The sequence below is a fragment of the Dreissena polymorpha genome, chromosome 3, assembly GCF_020536995.1.
Source record: "Dreissena polymorpha isolate Duluth1 chromosome 3, UMN_Dpol_1.0, whole genome shotgun sequence".
NCBI lineage: Eukaryota > Metazoa > Mollusca > Bivalvia > Myida > Dreissenidae > Dreissena > Dreissena polymorpha.
The window spans coordinates 33,750,836-33,766,001 of record NC_068357.1 but is presented as its reverse complement, the minus strand read 5'-3'; the positions used below and the strand labels follow the sequence as shown (position 1 = coordinate 33,766,001).

At 35.1% G+C, this 15,166-nt stretch overlaps 2 protein-coding genes and 1 long non-coding RNA gene across 7 annotated transcripts in view; 1 reads left to right on the top strand and 2 right to left on the bottom strand.

Annotated features, from left to right (window-relative positions):
• LOC127873623 (uncharacterized) overlaps window positions 1-6,081 on the bottom strand; it is a 56,837-nt gene extending 50,756 nt beyond the window's left edge. For 4 of the 5 annotated variants that reach the window (XM_052417509.1, XM_052417508.1, XM_052417507.1 and 1 more), the window contains exon 1: window positions 5,791-6,081. In XM_052417509.1, the coding sequence (XP_052273469.1) occupies window positions 5,791-5,793 (3 nt within the window). In that variant the 5' untranslated portion in view covers window positions 5,794-6,081. The remainder of the gene's footprint in view (window positions 1-5,790) is intronic. The other variant, XM_052417506.1, reaches the window with a different exon arrangement.
• LOC127873620 (apical junction molecule-like) overlaps window positions 1-15,166 on the top strand; it is a 176,048-nt gene that overhangs the window by 38,761 nt on the left and 122,121 nt on the right. The window lies entirely within an intron of this gene.
• On the bottom strand, window positions 10,655-12,180 carry LOC127873627 (uncharacterized). The gene is made up of 2 exons (XR_008046306.1): window positions 11,797-12,180; window positions 10,655-11,651 (listed from the first exon to the last, which is right to left on the bottom strand). It is a non-coding gene; the product is annotated as an uncharacterized LOC127873627 (long non-coding RNA).

The following is a 15,166-nucleotide window of genomic DNA, read 5'->3' as shown; positions in this document are numbered from 1 at the left end:
CCCCGTATTCACAGAGCCAGGCTCATTCACAAAATGTATACCCAACCTCGAGCCTCATGGCATTCTAGTGACCGGAAGGCAGCCAAATATATATATATATACAATATACAATATACAATAAGATATAAGTTCTAATATATATATATATATATATATATATATATATATATATATATATATATATATATATATATATTAGAACTTATATCATATTGTGCGGATTACTTTCACCAAGTGTTTAATATACGATTTGAATAATAAATAAAGTTGAACTACTAAACGGGGAAGTCATCCATAATTTGCGTGTATAAAATATTTTTGGAACAAAAAAGTAAACTAACTTGCAGAAAATATATAAAAAATTACACGTTTCGCAATACAACAACATATTTTATAAAGTATTATGAAAATAATATCAAATATTGACGTTGTGTTTAAATACAGTGGTCACTTTCTTCGAATAATCATCTATTAATGAAGATGATATAATATTGATCTATAAAAGACAATGTTATCGTGTTTCATATACATGTACACAGAACATACTAGGTTAATCGTGTTTCTCAACTCTTAGTAGTCCCTCGTATTTTTTGGGGCCTATACCGGTGAGACATATATCAAAGAAGATATCATGTGATGTAAATTATTATGATAACAATACATGGGAGCGAAAATGGGTCTTATGTCATAAGCGCCATTTATAGCTTGAGATCAGTCTAGTCAGAGGCTACCGTGTCCGCTAATGAGACCACGCAACCTTGCGTGACATTAACACATTTATGCCTAACGTCTAGAAAAAAGGCCTTGGCAAACAGCATAGACCCATAATGCGGCGTCTCGTCATTCTGCGCTGTTTGCATAAAGGAATTTCTGTAAGAAATCTTCTAAATATAGAAATAAATATACTAGACACCTCTAATTTTGGAAATAAATTGATCCAATTTAGAACGATGGGATAGTCCACTAGGAATAAATGGGTTAAAGCGGACAGGCTGCACTGGAGCTATACATGCCGCAAAAGTAAACAAAAATCATTTTCGCCTGATGCGGCTTATTTATAGATTTGTATCAATAAGCAATACATCTTTAAATTACCCGTATATGTGTATATAATGTTCAGCATTACATGTTACGCAGTACAACAACATATATTATAAAGAATAATGCGGTTAATTTAACACCAAATATTGACGTTTTGTTTAAGTAATGTGGCTCGCAATCGTTAACATCACGATGTATTCGAAAAATATTTATAAATAAAGATGGCATATCATTAATCTATAAATAACGATGAGGTTATGTGGCCCATATACATGTACAGAAAAAAACCAAGTTGAGAGCGGTACTAAATTCTTAATAGTCCCACTCACAGTTTATGGGCCTTTTCCGGTAATACATATATCAAAGACCATATAATGCGAGGCATATAATTACAACTACACAGTTTGTCATTTTGTCATGTCACGCGAAAATGGGTTTTATGTCATATGCGGCTAGAGCAGCACTAGACCTGTCTCCGCATTCGCGCACTTTGGTCAGGGGCTACCCTGCCGCTAACAATATTTGGTGACTTTATAGCGGAGAGAGTAGCTCCTTGCGAAAATGCGCAGGCTGGGCTGGAGCTTCGCTGACCGCATATGGGATAAAACCAAATGTCTAATGACGCGACTGATTTATAGATCTGTATTAAAACAAAACATCTTTAAATAACTCATCTATGAGGACTAACAAGTATAATATCCGCGTAATTTTTCCGATAACATCCGACAACAAGAAACCGTCGGAGACGGGTGATGCTCCTCAAAGTTTTTTTTGTCACAATATTGCACTATATATTCAGATAAAAGGAAACGTCTTGAGGGGCATAACTTTGGACAAAATAATACGATGGATGGTTTAGCAACTTAAAAATTTCAAAGGGCAATAACTCTCTAAATAAATCATCTAACCAGAACCCACTAATAACATGCGCATCTCCTCAATGTAGTTAAGCTTCCCATAAAGCTTCATTGTATTCCAGTCAGTAGTTGGGGAGAAATAGCCCGGACAAGAATTGCACTATATGTAGAGTTTATAGAAAATTTGAAAGGGCCATAACTCTGAGAAAAATCATCCGACCATAACCGGCTGATAATATGCACATCTCCTGTTGGTAGTGAAGCTTCCCATAAAGTTTCATTGAATTCCCTTAATAAGTTGCTGAGAAATAGATCGGAAAAGAATTGCACTATATGTACAATGGAAAATTTCAAAGGGCCATAAATCTGTGAAAAATCATTCGACGAGAACCGGCTGATAATATGCACATCTCCTCTTGGTAGTGAAGCTTCCCATAAAGTTTCATTGAATTCCCTTAATAAGTTGCTGAGAAATAGCCTGGACAAGAATTGCACTATATGTACAATGGAAAATTTCAAAGGGCCATAACTCTGTGAAAAATCATCCGACGAGAACCGGCTGATAATATGCACATCTCCTGTTGGTAGTGAAGCTTCCCATAAAGTGTCATTGAATTCTGGTCTTTAGTTGCTGAGAAATAGCCCGGACAAGAATTGCACTATATGTACAGTTAATGGAAAATTTCAAAGGGCCATAACTCTGTGAAAAATCATCCGACGAGAACCGGCTGATAATATGCACATCTCCTCTTGGTAGTGAAGCTTCCCATAAAGTTTAATTGAATTCCGGTCATTTATTGCTGAGAAATAGCCCGGACAAGAATTGCACTATATGTACAGTTAATGGACAATATCAAAGGGCCATAACTCTGTGAAAAATCATCGGACCAGAACCCGCTGATAATATGCACATCTCCTCTTGGTAGTGAAGCTTCCCATAAAGTTTAATTGAATTCATGTCATTAGTTGCTGAGAAATAGCCCGGACAAAAATTGTGCACGGACGGACAGACGGACGGACGGACAGACGAAGCGGCGACTATATGCTCCCCCCAAAAAAAATTTGGGGAAGCATAAAAATGGTTCTACCTATTTTAAACCACCGTATTCGTCTTGTAATAAAAGTTAGTGAAACAAGAGCGCAAAAAGATGTAATACCGGTAAGTACCGAAAAATTAGAAAATCCTATTTTATTTCCGCGTCATTACGTTATAGGCATAATATGATATTATTACCTGATGTCTTATACAAATGATAATTAATTATTTTTTGCTATTTCCTCGTCGAAAAAGTAATTTGAAATGTTTTAAACTGTTACCGGTGAATATCGAACTGTGGACCGGTCAACAGTTTGAACTGTTGAACTGTCGAAAAATTGACGTCATTTTACAGTTAAACAGTCAAAATTATTTATTTTATCGATTACTGTTGTGTGTAAATAAAAATTTAGTTTGCTGTTATTTCTATGTTGGAAATTTGATCAGGTAATAAAACACTTATTTCATGGATGCGCGGTGAACAGTCAAAACTGTTGTCCCTCGGTATCAGGGCTGACATTTGGAACTGTTGCCCTCGGCCTATCGGCCTCGGGCAACAGTACCAAAGTCATCCCTGATACATTGGGAAACAGTTTTGACTGTTCACCGCGCATCCATGAAATAAGTGTATACTGTGAGTTAAATAGCTCACACCCATTCAAACTACTGTACCCATCCTACTGAATTTACGCATGTATGAGTATAAGTATATGTGATTCGAATTTGACTGTCCCAAATAAGTCTGTTCAGTCCGCAAAGGCTTATCAGGGACAAGACTTTCCGCTTAAACTTAATTTTCGCCGAGAAGTAACTTCATTTAAACGAAAAATACCATATAAGTGGAAAGTGTTGTCTCTAATTAGCCTGTGAGGACTGCACAGGCTTATCTGGGTTGACACTTTACGCGCATGCACTCAGCCCCGTATTCTCAAAGCGAGGCTCATTAACAAAATGTATTCCCAACCTCGAGCCTTATGGCATTTTAGTAACCGGAAGGCAGCCGCAAAATAAGGTATATATTAGAACTTATATCTTATTGTGCGAATTACTTTCACAAGTGTTTAATATACGATATGAATAATAAATAAAGTTGAACTCATAACCGGGGAAGTCATCCATAACTTGCGTGTTTTATGTATTTTTTGTAACAAAAAAAGTAAACTTGCAGAAAATATTTAAAAAATAACCTGTTTCGCAATACAATAACATATTTTATAAAGTATTATGAAAATAATATCAAATATTGACGTTTTGTTTAAATACAGTGGTCACTTTCTTCGAATAATCATCTATTAGTGAAGATGATATAATATTGATCTATAAAAGACAATGTCATCGTGTTTCATATACATGTACACAGAACATACTAGTTTAATCGTGTTTCTCAACTCTTAATAGTTCTTTGCAGTTTTTGGGCCTATATCGGTGAGACATATCAAAGAAGATATCATGTGATGTAAATTATTATGATAACAATACATGGGAGCGAAAATGGGTCTTATGTCATAAGCGCCATGTATAGCTTGAGATCAGTCTAGTCAGAGGCTACCGTGTCCGCTAATGAGACCACGCAACCTTGCGTGACATTAACACATTTATGCCCAGCGTTAATAAAAAAGGCCTTGGCAAACAGCATAGACCAAGATGAGACGCCGCATAATGCGGCGTCTCGTCATTCTGCGCTGTTTGCTTAAAGGAATTTCTGTTAGAAACATTCTAAATATATAAATAAATATACTAGACACCCCTAATTTTGGAAATAAATTGATCCAATTTAGAACGATGGGATAGTCCACTAGGAATAAATGGGTTAAAGCGGACAGGCTGCTCTGGAGCTATACTTGCCGCAAAAGTAAACAAAAAACATTTTCAACTGATGCGGCTCATTTATAGATCTGTATCAATAAGCAATACATCTTTAAATTACCCGTATATATGTGTATATCATGGTCAGCATTACATGTTGTGCAGTACAACGACATATTTTATAAAGAATAATGCGATCAATTGTGTCGCGTTCTGAGAAAACTGGGCATAATGCATGTGCGAAAAGTGTCGTCCCAGATTAGCCTGTGCAGTCCGCACAGGTTAATCAGGGACGACACTTTCCGCCTAAAATTGATTTTCGGTTAGGAGGGACTTCCTTGATACTAAAATACCATAAAAGCGGAAAGCGTCGTCCCTGATTAGCCTGTGGGAGCTACCCTGTCCGCTTACAATGTCGCGAAATATTGCGTGACTATAGCGGACGGAGTAGCTCCTAGCGATAATGCGCAGGCTGGACTGGAGCTTCGCTGGCCGCATATGGCATAAAGCCAAATGTCGAATGACGCGACTGATTTATAAATCTGTATAAAAACAAACCATCTTTAAAGTGATATTATGGGCATCTAACAGTATATAGGTGTCTATCGCAACCGTTGTTTATTTTTGGTGTTTTCACTTCATATACACTTATATATGTTAATGCAGCATCAACATACTAAAACAATATCCCGGAAAGATAAAAATAATCCGTTTGAATATCAACCTTACTTTTGTGTTGACAACTGACGACAGAAATGATTCGATGTACGATTTGAGTCTAAATGTAGTCTTCATGCAGATTCGTTCATACAACACAAAGACATAATTTTGTTTTACGGATCATTTCGGCTTAGAGGACTGGGTGAGTCATGTAAAATATCGGAAATAATATATATTTTGTATAAAAAACTGGTAGCAAGATGAGTTGTAGATAATTGGTCAGTTACCACATTTTAACTAATTCTTTTGACCTGTTAATTCTTGCAGCTCAATTCAACAGTGAAAAATGCCCATAATATCACTTTAAATAACTCATCTATGAGGACTTACCATTATAATATCCGCACAATTTTTCCGATAACATCCGACAAAAATGGTTCTACCTGTTTTAAACTACCGTATTCGTCTTGAAATAAAAGTAAGTGAAACAAGTGCGTAGAAAGATGTAATAAGTACCGAAAAAAAAAGGAAATCTTATTTTATTTCCGCGTCATTACCGTAAGCGGTAATACGTCATAGGCTCAATATGATACTGTGAGTTAAACAGCTCACACCCATTCAAACCACTGTAGACATCCTACTGAATTTACGCATGTATGAGTATAAGTATATGTGTTTCGATTTTCGTTTTGATCGTACTGTTGAACTTTTTGAAGAGAGATGGTACATATCACTTTATAAAACGTGATGTTGTCAATGGTTTCCCAGTACTGTTGACAAAAAAACAGCCTCAGCAACGGTATCAATGCAAATATCATTAGATCTACTGTATACGCACATTCATCCTACATTTAACGCTCATGTTTTATAATTGACAAATTCGTCAGAAATATGATATGGTTGCTTATTTCTTTCAGCCTTCATATACATTGCTGTAGATTCACTCCCGGATAACACATTTCGCAGAAAAGGAAACTGCCTAAGGCCCCCGCGACCTTTTGGGGTACCATGAGACCGAGGCGAACGATTATTTTGTTTTACTTATTTAGCCATTACGGTATAATAATGACATTTTCTATAAAAGGACATTGTCATATTTTATGTCTTGTCGGCATTTGCACCGGTAGGCTAATTTAAACGAGTGAAATCGACTGTGCACTGGCGTTCTAGAAGGCACTAGGCCAACTAGGGGTCTGGGTCGTAGGCCACACAAGTTTCACTGCCTATGGGCTTCCACGGTGCTAATCCGGTGTCGCGTGAGAATTGCAAGACCGTGAATTTCTTAAGATAAACCGGAAGTCTTGCATTTCTCACGTTACCTCCGTGAGAATTACAAACCCGCTGACCGTGAAAACATTAAGACCGATGTCCGATACAATTAGCACTTATTTAATTTGAATTTGTAGTAGTTTTGTTAATATTAAAAGTACAAAATGACTTTTTACATCAAGAATGCAAAAAACTACTGTTCGGATTGTTGTTATTTCCGGACATTAATGGTGAAAATTATTGCTGGTAAAAATTAAACGGTCCCGAGGTAAAACGGCCTGACAGGTTAAAACGGTCACTGTTTAAAATCAATGTGCTAACAACCGGACCCAAATTTTTATGAATATGTTTATACTGAAGTGTTACCACAAGTGTACTTAAAACGTTTAGATATCGCACATTCTGTGAACGCTTATATGTAGAAATTATGGTTAATTCTTATGGTATTAAGTGTCTGTAAGTGTTAAGATTGAATTATAATGATTTGTTATCTTGGTAAATTATGTTTTTAAATCCTGCCAAAATTACTTAAGATATGGGAACCAAAAAGTGAATATTGTTTTATTGTGTAATACATTTACAGTTATTTTATCATTCGTCAAGTTATAAACCAAAATAATTGTGCTTGTGTTGGAAATATTTTATATTTCTAATGGCTATTTCTAGCTTTTTCCAACTTTTTTTTATTTCCAAAATATTGTTTCAAATTATAATTGTGATGTGTTGTATGTATTGTCTATAGCTAGTAATACATTTATTATAATATATAATTACATTTGATTCATGTAAGACTCACTTTAATATTGACTGAAATAATGATATTGGTAACTTGGTAGCAGTGTATTATATTTTCATTGCTTGCAAAAATATTTGCCTTTTAGATTTGCAAAACCAACATACAAACTGGCATTACCAGCTGATAATAATTGTCCTTGAGAAATGCAAAACCTAGCAATTGTCTGAAATAATGATATTGATGGTGGTTGTGTCTTATATTTGGCTTAAAAAAGCTAATACTTATTGCACGTGAGAAGTGCAAGAACAATCATTTGTCTAAAAAAATAAAATTGGTGGTGGTTTTGTCTTAATTTGCCATAATTATCTTATACTTATTGCCAGTGAGAAGTGCAATACCAAGTAATTGGCTGGAAAAATGATGTTGGCATTGGTAATGTGTCTTATCTTTGGCTTGACCAGCTGATAGGAATTGCCAGTGAGAAATGCAAGACCAATTATTTGTCTGACATATTGATGCTGGTGGTTCTGTTTTATATTTGGCTTGACTTAGCTGATACAAATTGCCCCCCCCCCCCGAAAAGTTAAAGACCAAGTAATTGTCTGAAATAAAGTTATGTTGGTTGTGGTTGTGACTTATATTTGGCTTGACCTGCTGATACTTATAGTGGATCAGAAGTGAGAGACAAAGTTATTGCCTGAATTAAGGATGATGGTAGTTTTGTATTAAATTGTGCTTGACCAATTGTTACTTACTTTCATTAGAAATGTGCCAGACCAACTAATTGTCTGATAATGATGTTGGTGGCAGCCGTGTCTTATATTTGGCTTGAACATCAGATATGTATTACCCATGAAAAGTACAAGACCAAGTAATTAATAAAATCATGATGTAGATTGAGGTTGTGTCTTTTTACTCTTATGTGAGGCTTGACCAGCTAATACGTATTGGCCATGAGAAGCGCAAGACCAGGTAATTGTCTAAAATCATGAAATTCGTTGTGGTTGTTTCTTATATTTGGCTTGACCAGCTGATAGGTATGGCCCATGAGGAGTGCAAGACCAAGTATTTGTTTGAAATAATGATGTTAGTGGTGTTGATGTCTTATTTTTGGCTTGACCAGCTGATATGTATTGCCCGTGAGAAGTGCAAGATCAAGTATTTGTTAGAAATAATGATGTTGGTGGTGGTGGTGTCTTATCTTTGGCTTGAACAGCTGATACCTCATGCCCGTGAGAAGTGCAAGACCAAGTATTAGTTTGAAATAATGATGTTGGTGGCGGTGGTGTCTTATATTTGGCTTGAACAGCGGATATGTATTGCCCGTTAGAAGTACAAGACCAAGTATAAGTTTGAAATGATTATGTTGATGGTGGTTGTTTCTTATTTTTGGCTTAAAAAGCTGATACCTATTGCCCGTGAGAAGTGCAAGACCAAGTATTAGTTTGAAATAATGATGTTGGTGGCGGTGGTGTCTTATCTTTGGCTTGAACAGCTGATACCTATTGCCCGTGAGAAGTGCAAGACCAAGTATTAGTTTGAAATAATGGTGTTGGTGGCAGTGGTGTCTTATATTTGGCTTGAACAGCGGATATGTATTGCCCATGAGAAGTGCAAGACCAAGTATAATTTTGAAATGATGATGTTGATGGTGGTTGTGTCTTATCTTTGGCTTGGACAGCTGATACCTATTGCCCGTGAGAAGTGCAAGACCAAGTATTAGTTTGAAATAATGATGTTGGTGGTGGTTGTGTCTTATCTTTGGCTTGAACAGCTGATATTTATTGCCTGTGAGAAGTGCAAGACCAAGTATAAGTTTGAAATAATGATGTTGGTGGTGGTGGTGTCTTATCTTTGGCATGAACAGCTGATACCTATTGCCCGTGAGAAGTGCAAGACTAAGTATTAGTTTGAAATAATGGTGTTGGTGGCAGTGGTGTCTTATATATGGCCTGAACAGCGGATATGTATTGCCCGTGAGAAGTGCAAGACCAAATATAAGTTTGAAATAATGATGTTAGTGGCGGTGGTGCCTTATCTTTGTCTTAACCAGCTGATACCTATTGCCCATGAGAAGTGCAAGACCAAGTATTAGTTTGAAATAATGATGTTTGTGTTGGTATTGTCTTCTCTTTGTCTTGAACAGCTGATATGTATGGCCTGTGAGAAGTGCAAAACCATGTATTTCTTTGAAATAATGATGTTGTTGGTGGTGGTGTCTTATCTTTGGCTTGAACAGCTGATACCTCATGCCCGTGAGAAGTGCAAGACCAAGTATTAGTTTGAAATAATGATGTTGGTGGCGGTGGTGTCTTCTCTTTGTCTTGAACAGCTGATATGTATGGCCTGTGAGAAGTGCAAAACCATGTATAAGTTTGAAATAATGATGTTGGTGGTGGTGATGTATTATCTTTGGCTTGACCAGCTGATATGTATTGCCCGTGAGAAGTGCAAGACCAAGTATTTGTTTGAAATAATGATGTTGGTGGCGGTGGTGTCTTCTCTTTGTCTTGAACAGCTGATATTTATTGCTCGTGAGAAGTGAAAGACCAAGTATTTGTTAGAAATAATGATGTTGGTGGCAGTGGTGTCTTATATAATTGGCTTGAACAGCTGCTACCTATTGCCCGTGAGAAGTGCAAGACCAAGAATTAGAAACAGCTGATATGTATGGCCTGTGCAAAGTGAAAGACCAAGTATTAGTGTGAAATAGTGATCTTGGTGGCGGTGTTGTCTTATATATGGCTTTAACAGCTGATATATGTTGCCCATGAGAATTTGAAGACCAAGTTTTTACTAATCATAATGTTGGTTGTGGTTGTGACTTATATTTGTCTTGACCAGCTGATGCTTATAATATCTCAAGTTATGAATGAATGTGAGAAGCCAACAATGAATATACATTCATTATTCATACATTCAAGCAATACAAGGTATGTGTAAGATTCGCGAGAAAGGAATTGAATTACTGAAATTTACTCAAGTTGTTATGAAAGTATTTCTGAAATATTTTATAACGAGTTTTATATGCCAGGCGCATTGGCAATATTGGTGTGTTCCCAGGTATGCATAGGTGTGAATTAAACACGGGGGACATGTATATCAGTAAGTAACAAACAAGAGACAAAAGATGGTCCATATCTTGAAATTTAGTTGTAGATCAAAAATGTTAATAAAAGCTGCGCCATGAGCGCATGATACGCCCGTCGTTCGCCAATGAAGTAGTAAGGTAATAAATAACCCTTTGAATAATTTTTTTACTTCAGTTTATTTGTATTTGAATACATGGTTTATTTTATAAGTACATGAGCATGGAAATCACGAAATTTTGACGAACAAAGTCCCATAACTCTGGAACGACAATTCAGAATTCCGTCAAAAACGAAAGGGGATCAGGGTTTATCAATATTAAGATTGTGTTGAAATTTGAAAAAAATCCATCGAAGGATATTTGAGCTACAGTAGGACATTCAATGAAATCACGAAATTTTGACGAACAAAGTCCCATAACTCTGGAACGACAATTCAGAATTCCGTCAAAAACGAAAGGGGATCAGGGTTTATCAATATTAAGATTGTGTTAAAATTTGAAGAAAATCTGTCAAAGGATATTTGACGTAGTGTACGACATTAACAGACGGACGGACGGACGGACGGACGGACAGACGGACGCGGGGTATACCATAATACGTCCCGTCATAGACGGGCGTATAAAAAATCCATCGGGGGATATTTGAGCTACGGTAGGATACATGAACAACAATAACATTTAAGGTCACAGTGACCTTGACCTTAGAATGAATGACCTTGAAATGACCAGTGGTCATCTAAGTGTGCTTGCAAACCTTCATGTCAAGTTTGAAGACTCTATGTCCAAGCATACCAAAGTTATAACAATTTTAACATTTTAACATTTAAGGTCACAGTGACCTTGTGTGACCTTGACCTTAGAATGAATGACCTTCTAATGACCAGTGGTCATCTAAGTGTGCTTGCAAACCTTCATGTCAAGTTTGAAGACTCTATGTCCAAGCATACCAAAGTTATAACAATTTTAACATTTTAACATTTAAGGTCACAGTGACCTTGACCTTCAAATGAATGACATTGAAATGACCAGTGGTCATCTTCTAGTACTGGCCAATCTTTATTTCAAGTTTGAAGACTCTAGGTACAAGCATACCAAAGTTATAACATGAAATAAGAACTTTAACATTTTTACATTCAAGGTCACAGTGACCTTGACCTTCAAATGAATGACCATGAAATGTCCAGGGGTTACTTACTAGTTCTGGCCAACCTTCATGTCAAGTTTCAAGACTCTAGGTCCAAGCATACCAAAGTTATAACAACTTTAACATTTTTACATTCAAGGTCACAGTGACCTTGACCTTCAAATGAATGACCTTGAAATGTCCAGTGGTTACTTACTAGTTCTGGCCAACCTTCATGTCAAGTTTCAAGACTCTAGGTCCAAGCATACCAAAGTTATAACAACTTTAACATTTTTATATAGCTACAGTAGGACATTCAATGAAATCACGAAATTTTGACGAACAAAGTCCCATAACTCTGGAACGACAATTCAGAATTCCGTCAAAAACGAAAGGGGATCAGGGTTTATCAATATTAAGATTGTGTTAAAATTTGAAGAAAATCTGTCAAAGGATATTTGACGTAGCGTACGACATTAACAGACATACGGACGGACAGACGGACGGACGGACAGACGGACGCGGGGTATACCATAATACGTCCCGTCATAGACGGGCGTATAATAAGTAGGTGTTCCTACATTAAATTCTGTATACACCTGACATGACAAATTTTAAGATAAACATAATAACATTGCAATTCATAATGATAACAACGGGGCGACTTATATGAGTATTATTTATACAAAGCAAAGTCTCTTAACATTGTTTGGTGAAAAGAAAGTTGTTCTTTTTTGTTTTAACAACTTCAAAAATATGCTTCATTTTTCATAACAAATAATAATAGATATTCTAAGAAAATGGCAACAACAAAAAGTTTGTTGTGAACACAACAGTCAAGTTATGATGTAGAGGCATGACTAACAAAATCAGATGGTGAGTATTTTTAAGTATACTTTTCCTGTAAAATAGCTAGTACTTGTGGAAAAAAAAATGCATTCAAATAATAAGGCTGAACATAAAACAATATTAAGTCTCTTAAAAGTATTGTCTTCAATACAAAAAGAGGCAGAGTACTATCAGACAGCAACAAAATATATGGAATTAATGATTCCCTGTTGTAACATATATTTACATAAACACCAAACAGCAACATTTAAACAGAGCTTAATTTCTCACTACAATTTGATACTTTTTTTGGAAAATATTTTATAAATCATTCAAACGATTCTTGTTTCATTGGCCCTTTGGTTCACCAATAAAAAATAAATAAATAAATCGTATAATTCTATGTTTTTTAAGCTAACCTGTCAATATTGTTATTTTTCTTAGAAGACACTTTATGACCCCCAACTTTATGGCAGAAAGGTCATCTTAGCTTTTTATGACAGGTCCCATGTTTTTATAGCATCTTCTCAGAGTCTATGATAACGAGCTCATCACTTAATAATTGTACCCCTATGACTGGGTCCATTTCCTGTCCACTGTACCAGATCTATACTTGTTAGTCTTTTTAATTGTTAGGATTTTAATTGTTTGCATAGCTGTTTGTTTTTAAAAAAACAATAAACACAAAATAATGATAACAATTATTATCATATTACATCCATATTACCTATGAGCACTAAGAATCTTTCAAAATCAATCCAAATATTTGTTTATTGTGTCATTTGTGTAGGCGAGTTAGAGCATGTATTAAGTTTATTAGCAAGAAAATGTAATTCTTTTATGAATATATAATAAACATAGGTATTATAACCATAAATGATACATGACTGACAGTTTTTTTTAATATTATTATATTATATTTTATTTTGGAAATGGACTGAAAATGAACCAAATAATATACTTAATTTCTTTCAGCATTGCATTTACTGTAGTTCCCCATGCATTATACTACTTGTTCTTTTTTTCACAATTTCAAAGCTTAAGTTCACAATTGTTCATGGATAAAATGGTTCAATGGTTGTATGAGTGATAGTGTAACATTTGACAGGTTTTTGTTAATTATATGTATAAAAATACATGACTGTCACCAGTAATTAATATATTATTAATAGGGTACAGACATTAGCCCTCTGGGACGTTAGCCCCTAGAACATTAGCCCCTTCAAAAAAGTGCACGCTAGGACATTAGCCCCTAGGTGATTTAAACGTTTATAACAATTTTTTATGTAAGTATTTTATTCCTTTTTTTAATTTCATATGTTAATACTTACAGTTATTTATATGTTGAAGTCTTATATATTTTCTTTTCAATACATAGATTGTACCACACACACACATTTTAGTGTTTTTTTTTCACAATTTCTTTACTTTTCTTTCTTCTATATGGATGGCAAACCTATTATTAATTTATTTAAATTGTGAGATTGTTACCTAATATAATTAGTTTATTCTGTTCTCTCATTTTTGCATTATATATTATATTGTATTAGGACTATTGAAACCAAAAATGTTATTCATTTGCATTAAAATGTTGCGTGATAGTTGGAGTAACAAAAAAAAGAACACAAGCTGTCAGAGGACAGCCGCTGGACTACTTGAGTGCTTGACAGAATAACGTAAGCCATCATGAAGAGGGGGTATAATGTGGGTGTGTGGTCATTGTTTTGAGTCAAAGTATGAATCAAATGTGATCATAAATGACTGACGAATGGGGTTATTTACCCTCGGGACTTCGGTTAATAAACCATTGCCCGAGCACACTGCTTAACATAAAACTCTGGATAAAAAGGTAAAAAACAGCCATAAAATGGACAGCCCGATTTTACTGGGCTGTACCATTGATATAAATAGAAAACATTGCAGTGTTGGTGCGGTGCCTTAATAAAAATCTATTGGTTTAAAAATATCTATACTTATTCAAGAAGCGTTAAAAACGCAGTACTTAATAAAATTAATAATCAATGTCTAGCCTAATGCTGTAAGAAAGCAGTGTTTTTATTGGTTGACTTTAAAAGCATAGCTCTGATTGGTTATCTCTGTCACGTCCGCGCAAAAGCAAGTAGGTCAATCCGTTTTGGGATAAAAATTTCGCACAAAGAACGACCTTGAAATGGCGTCTGCTCTTGCACGGACGTCTGCCCTTTTGCACTTTTGGAATGTAAACAAAGCATATGAAACAAGAAGGAATATTACTACTTGAATCTGTTTGAATTTAATATAATTGGTATATGTTATTTAAACTATTATGATGAAGTTATATTAATATTAATATTATTGTTACTATTGTCATTATTATTATGTATGTTGTTTGTATTGAAAAGAGAGAGAAGGAGGAGAATAGCCCAATTTTTTATAAGAATTGATGGTAAAAACACATACTATTATATGCGGTATCATCATTACTAGACCCATTGTTCAGTATTTACTGCAATGCTTTGTTGGAGTGTTTAAACTTTGTGATCTGTGTTTTAAATGTTAAAATCCAAGTAGGATTATTTTTAGTATAATGCCTATAGAAAAGTAAAGGAATACACAGATGTGTAATATGTTTGAAAAAAAAAATATTTAAGGATTTTCCAGATCACAAAGTGGTTTAACATTGCCACTATATATTTACATACATAGTAAAGTACCAGAATTAGGTGTATATTTAATGTTT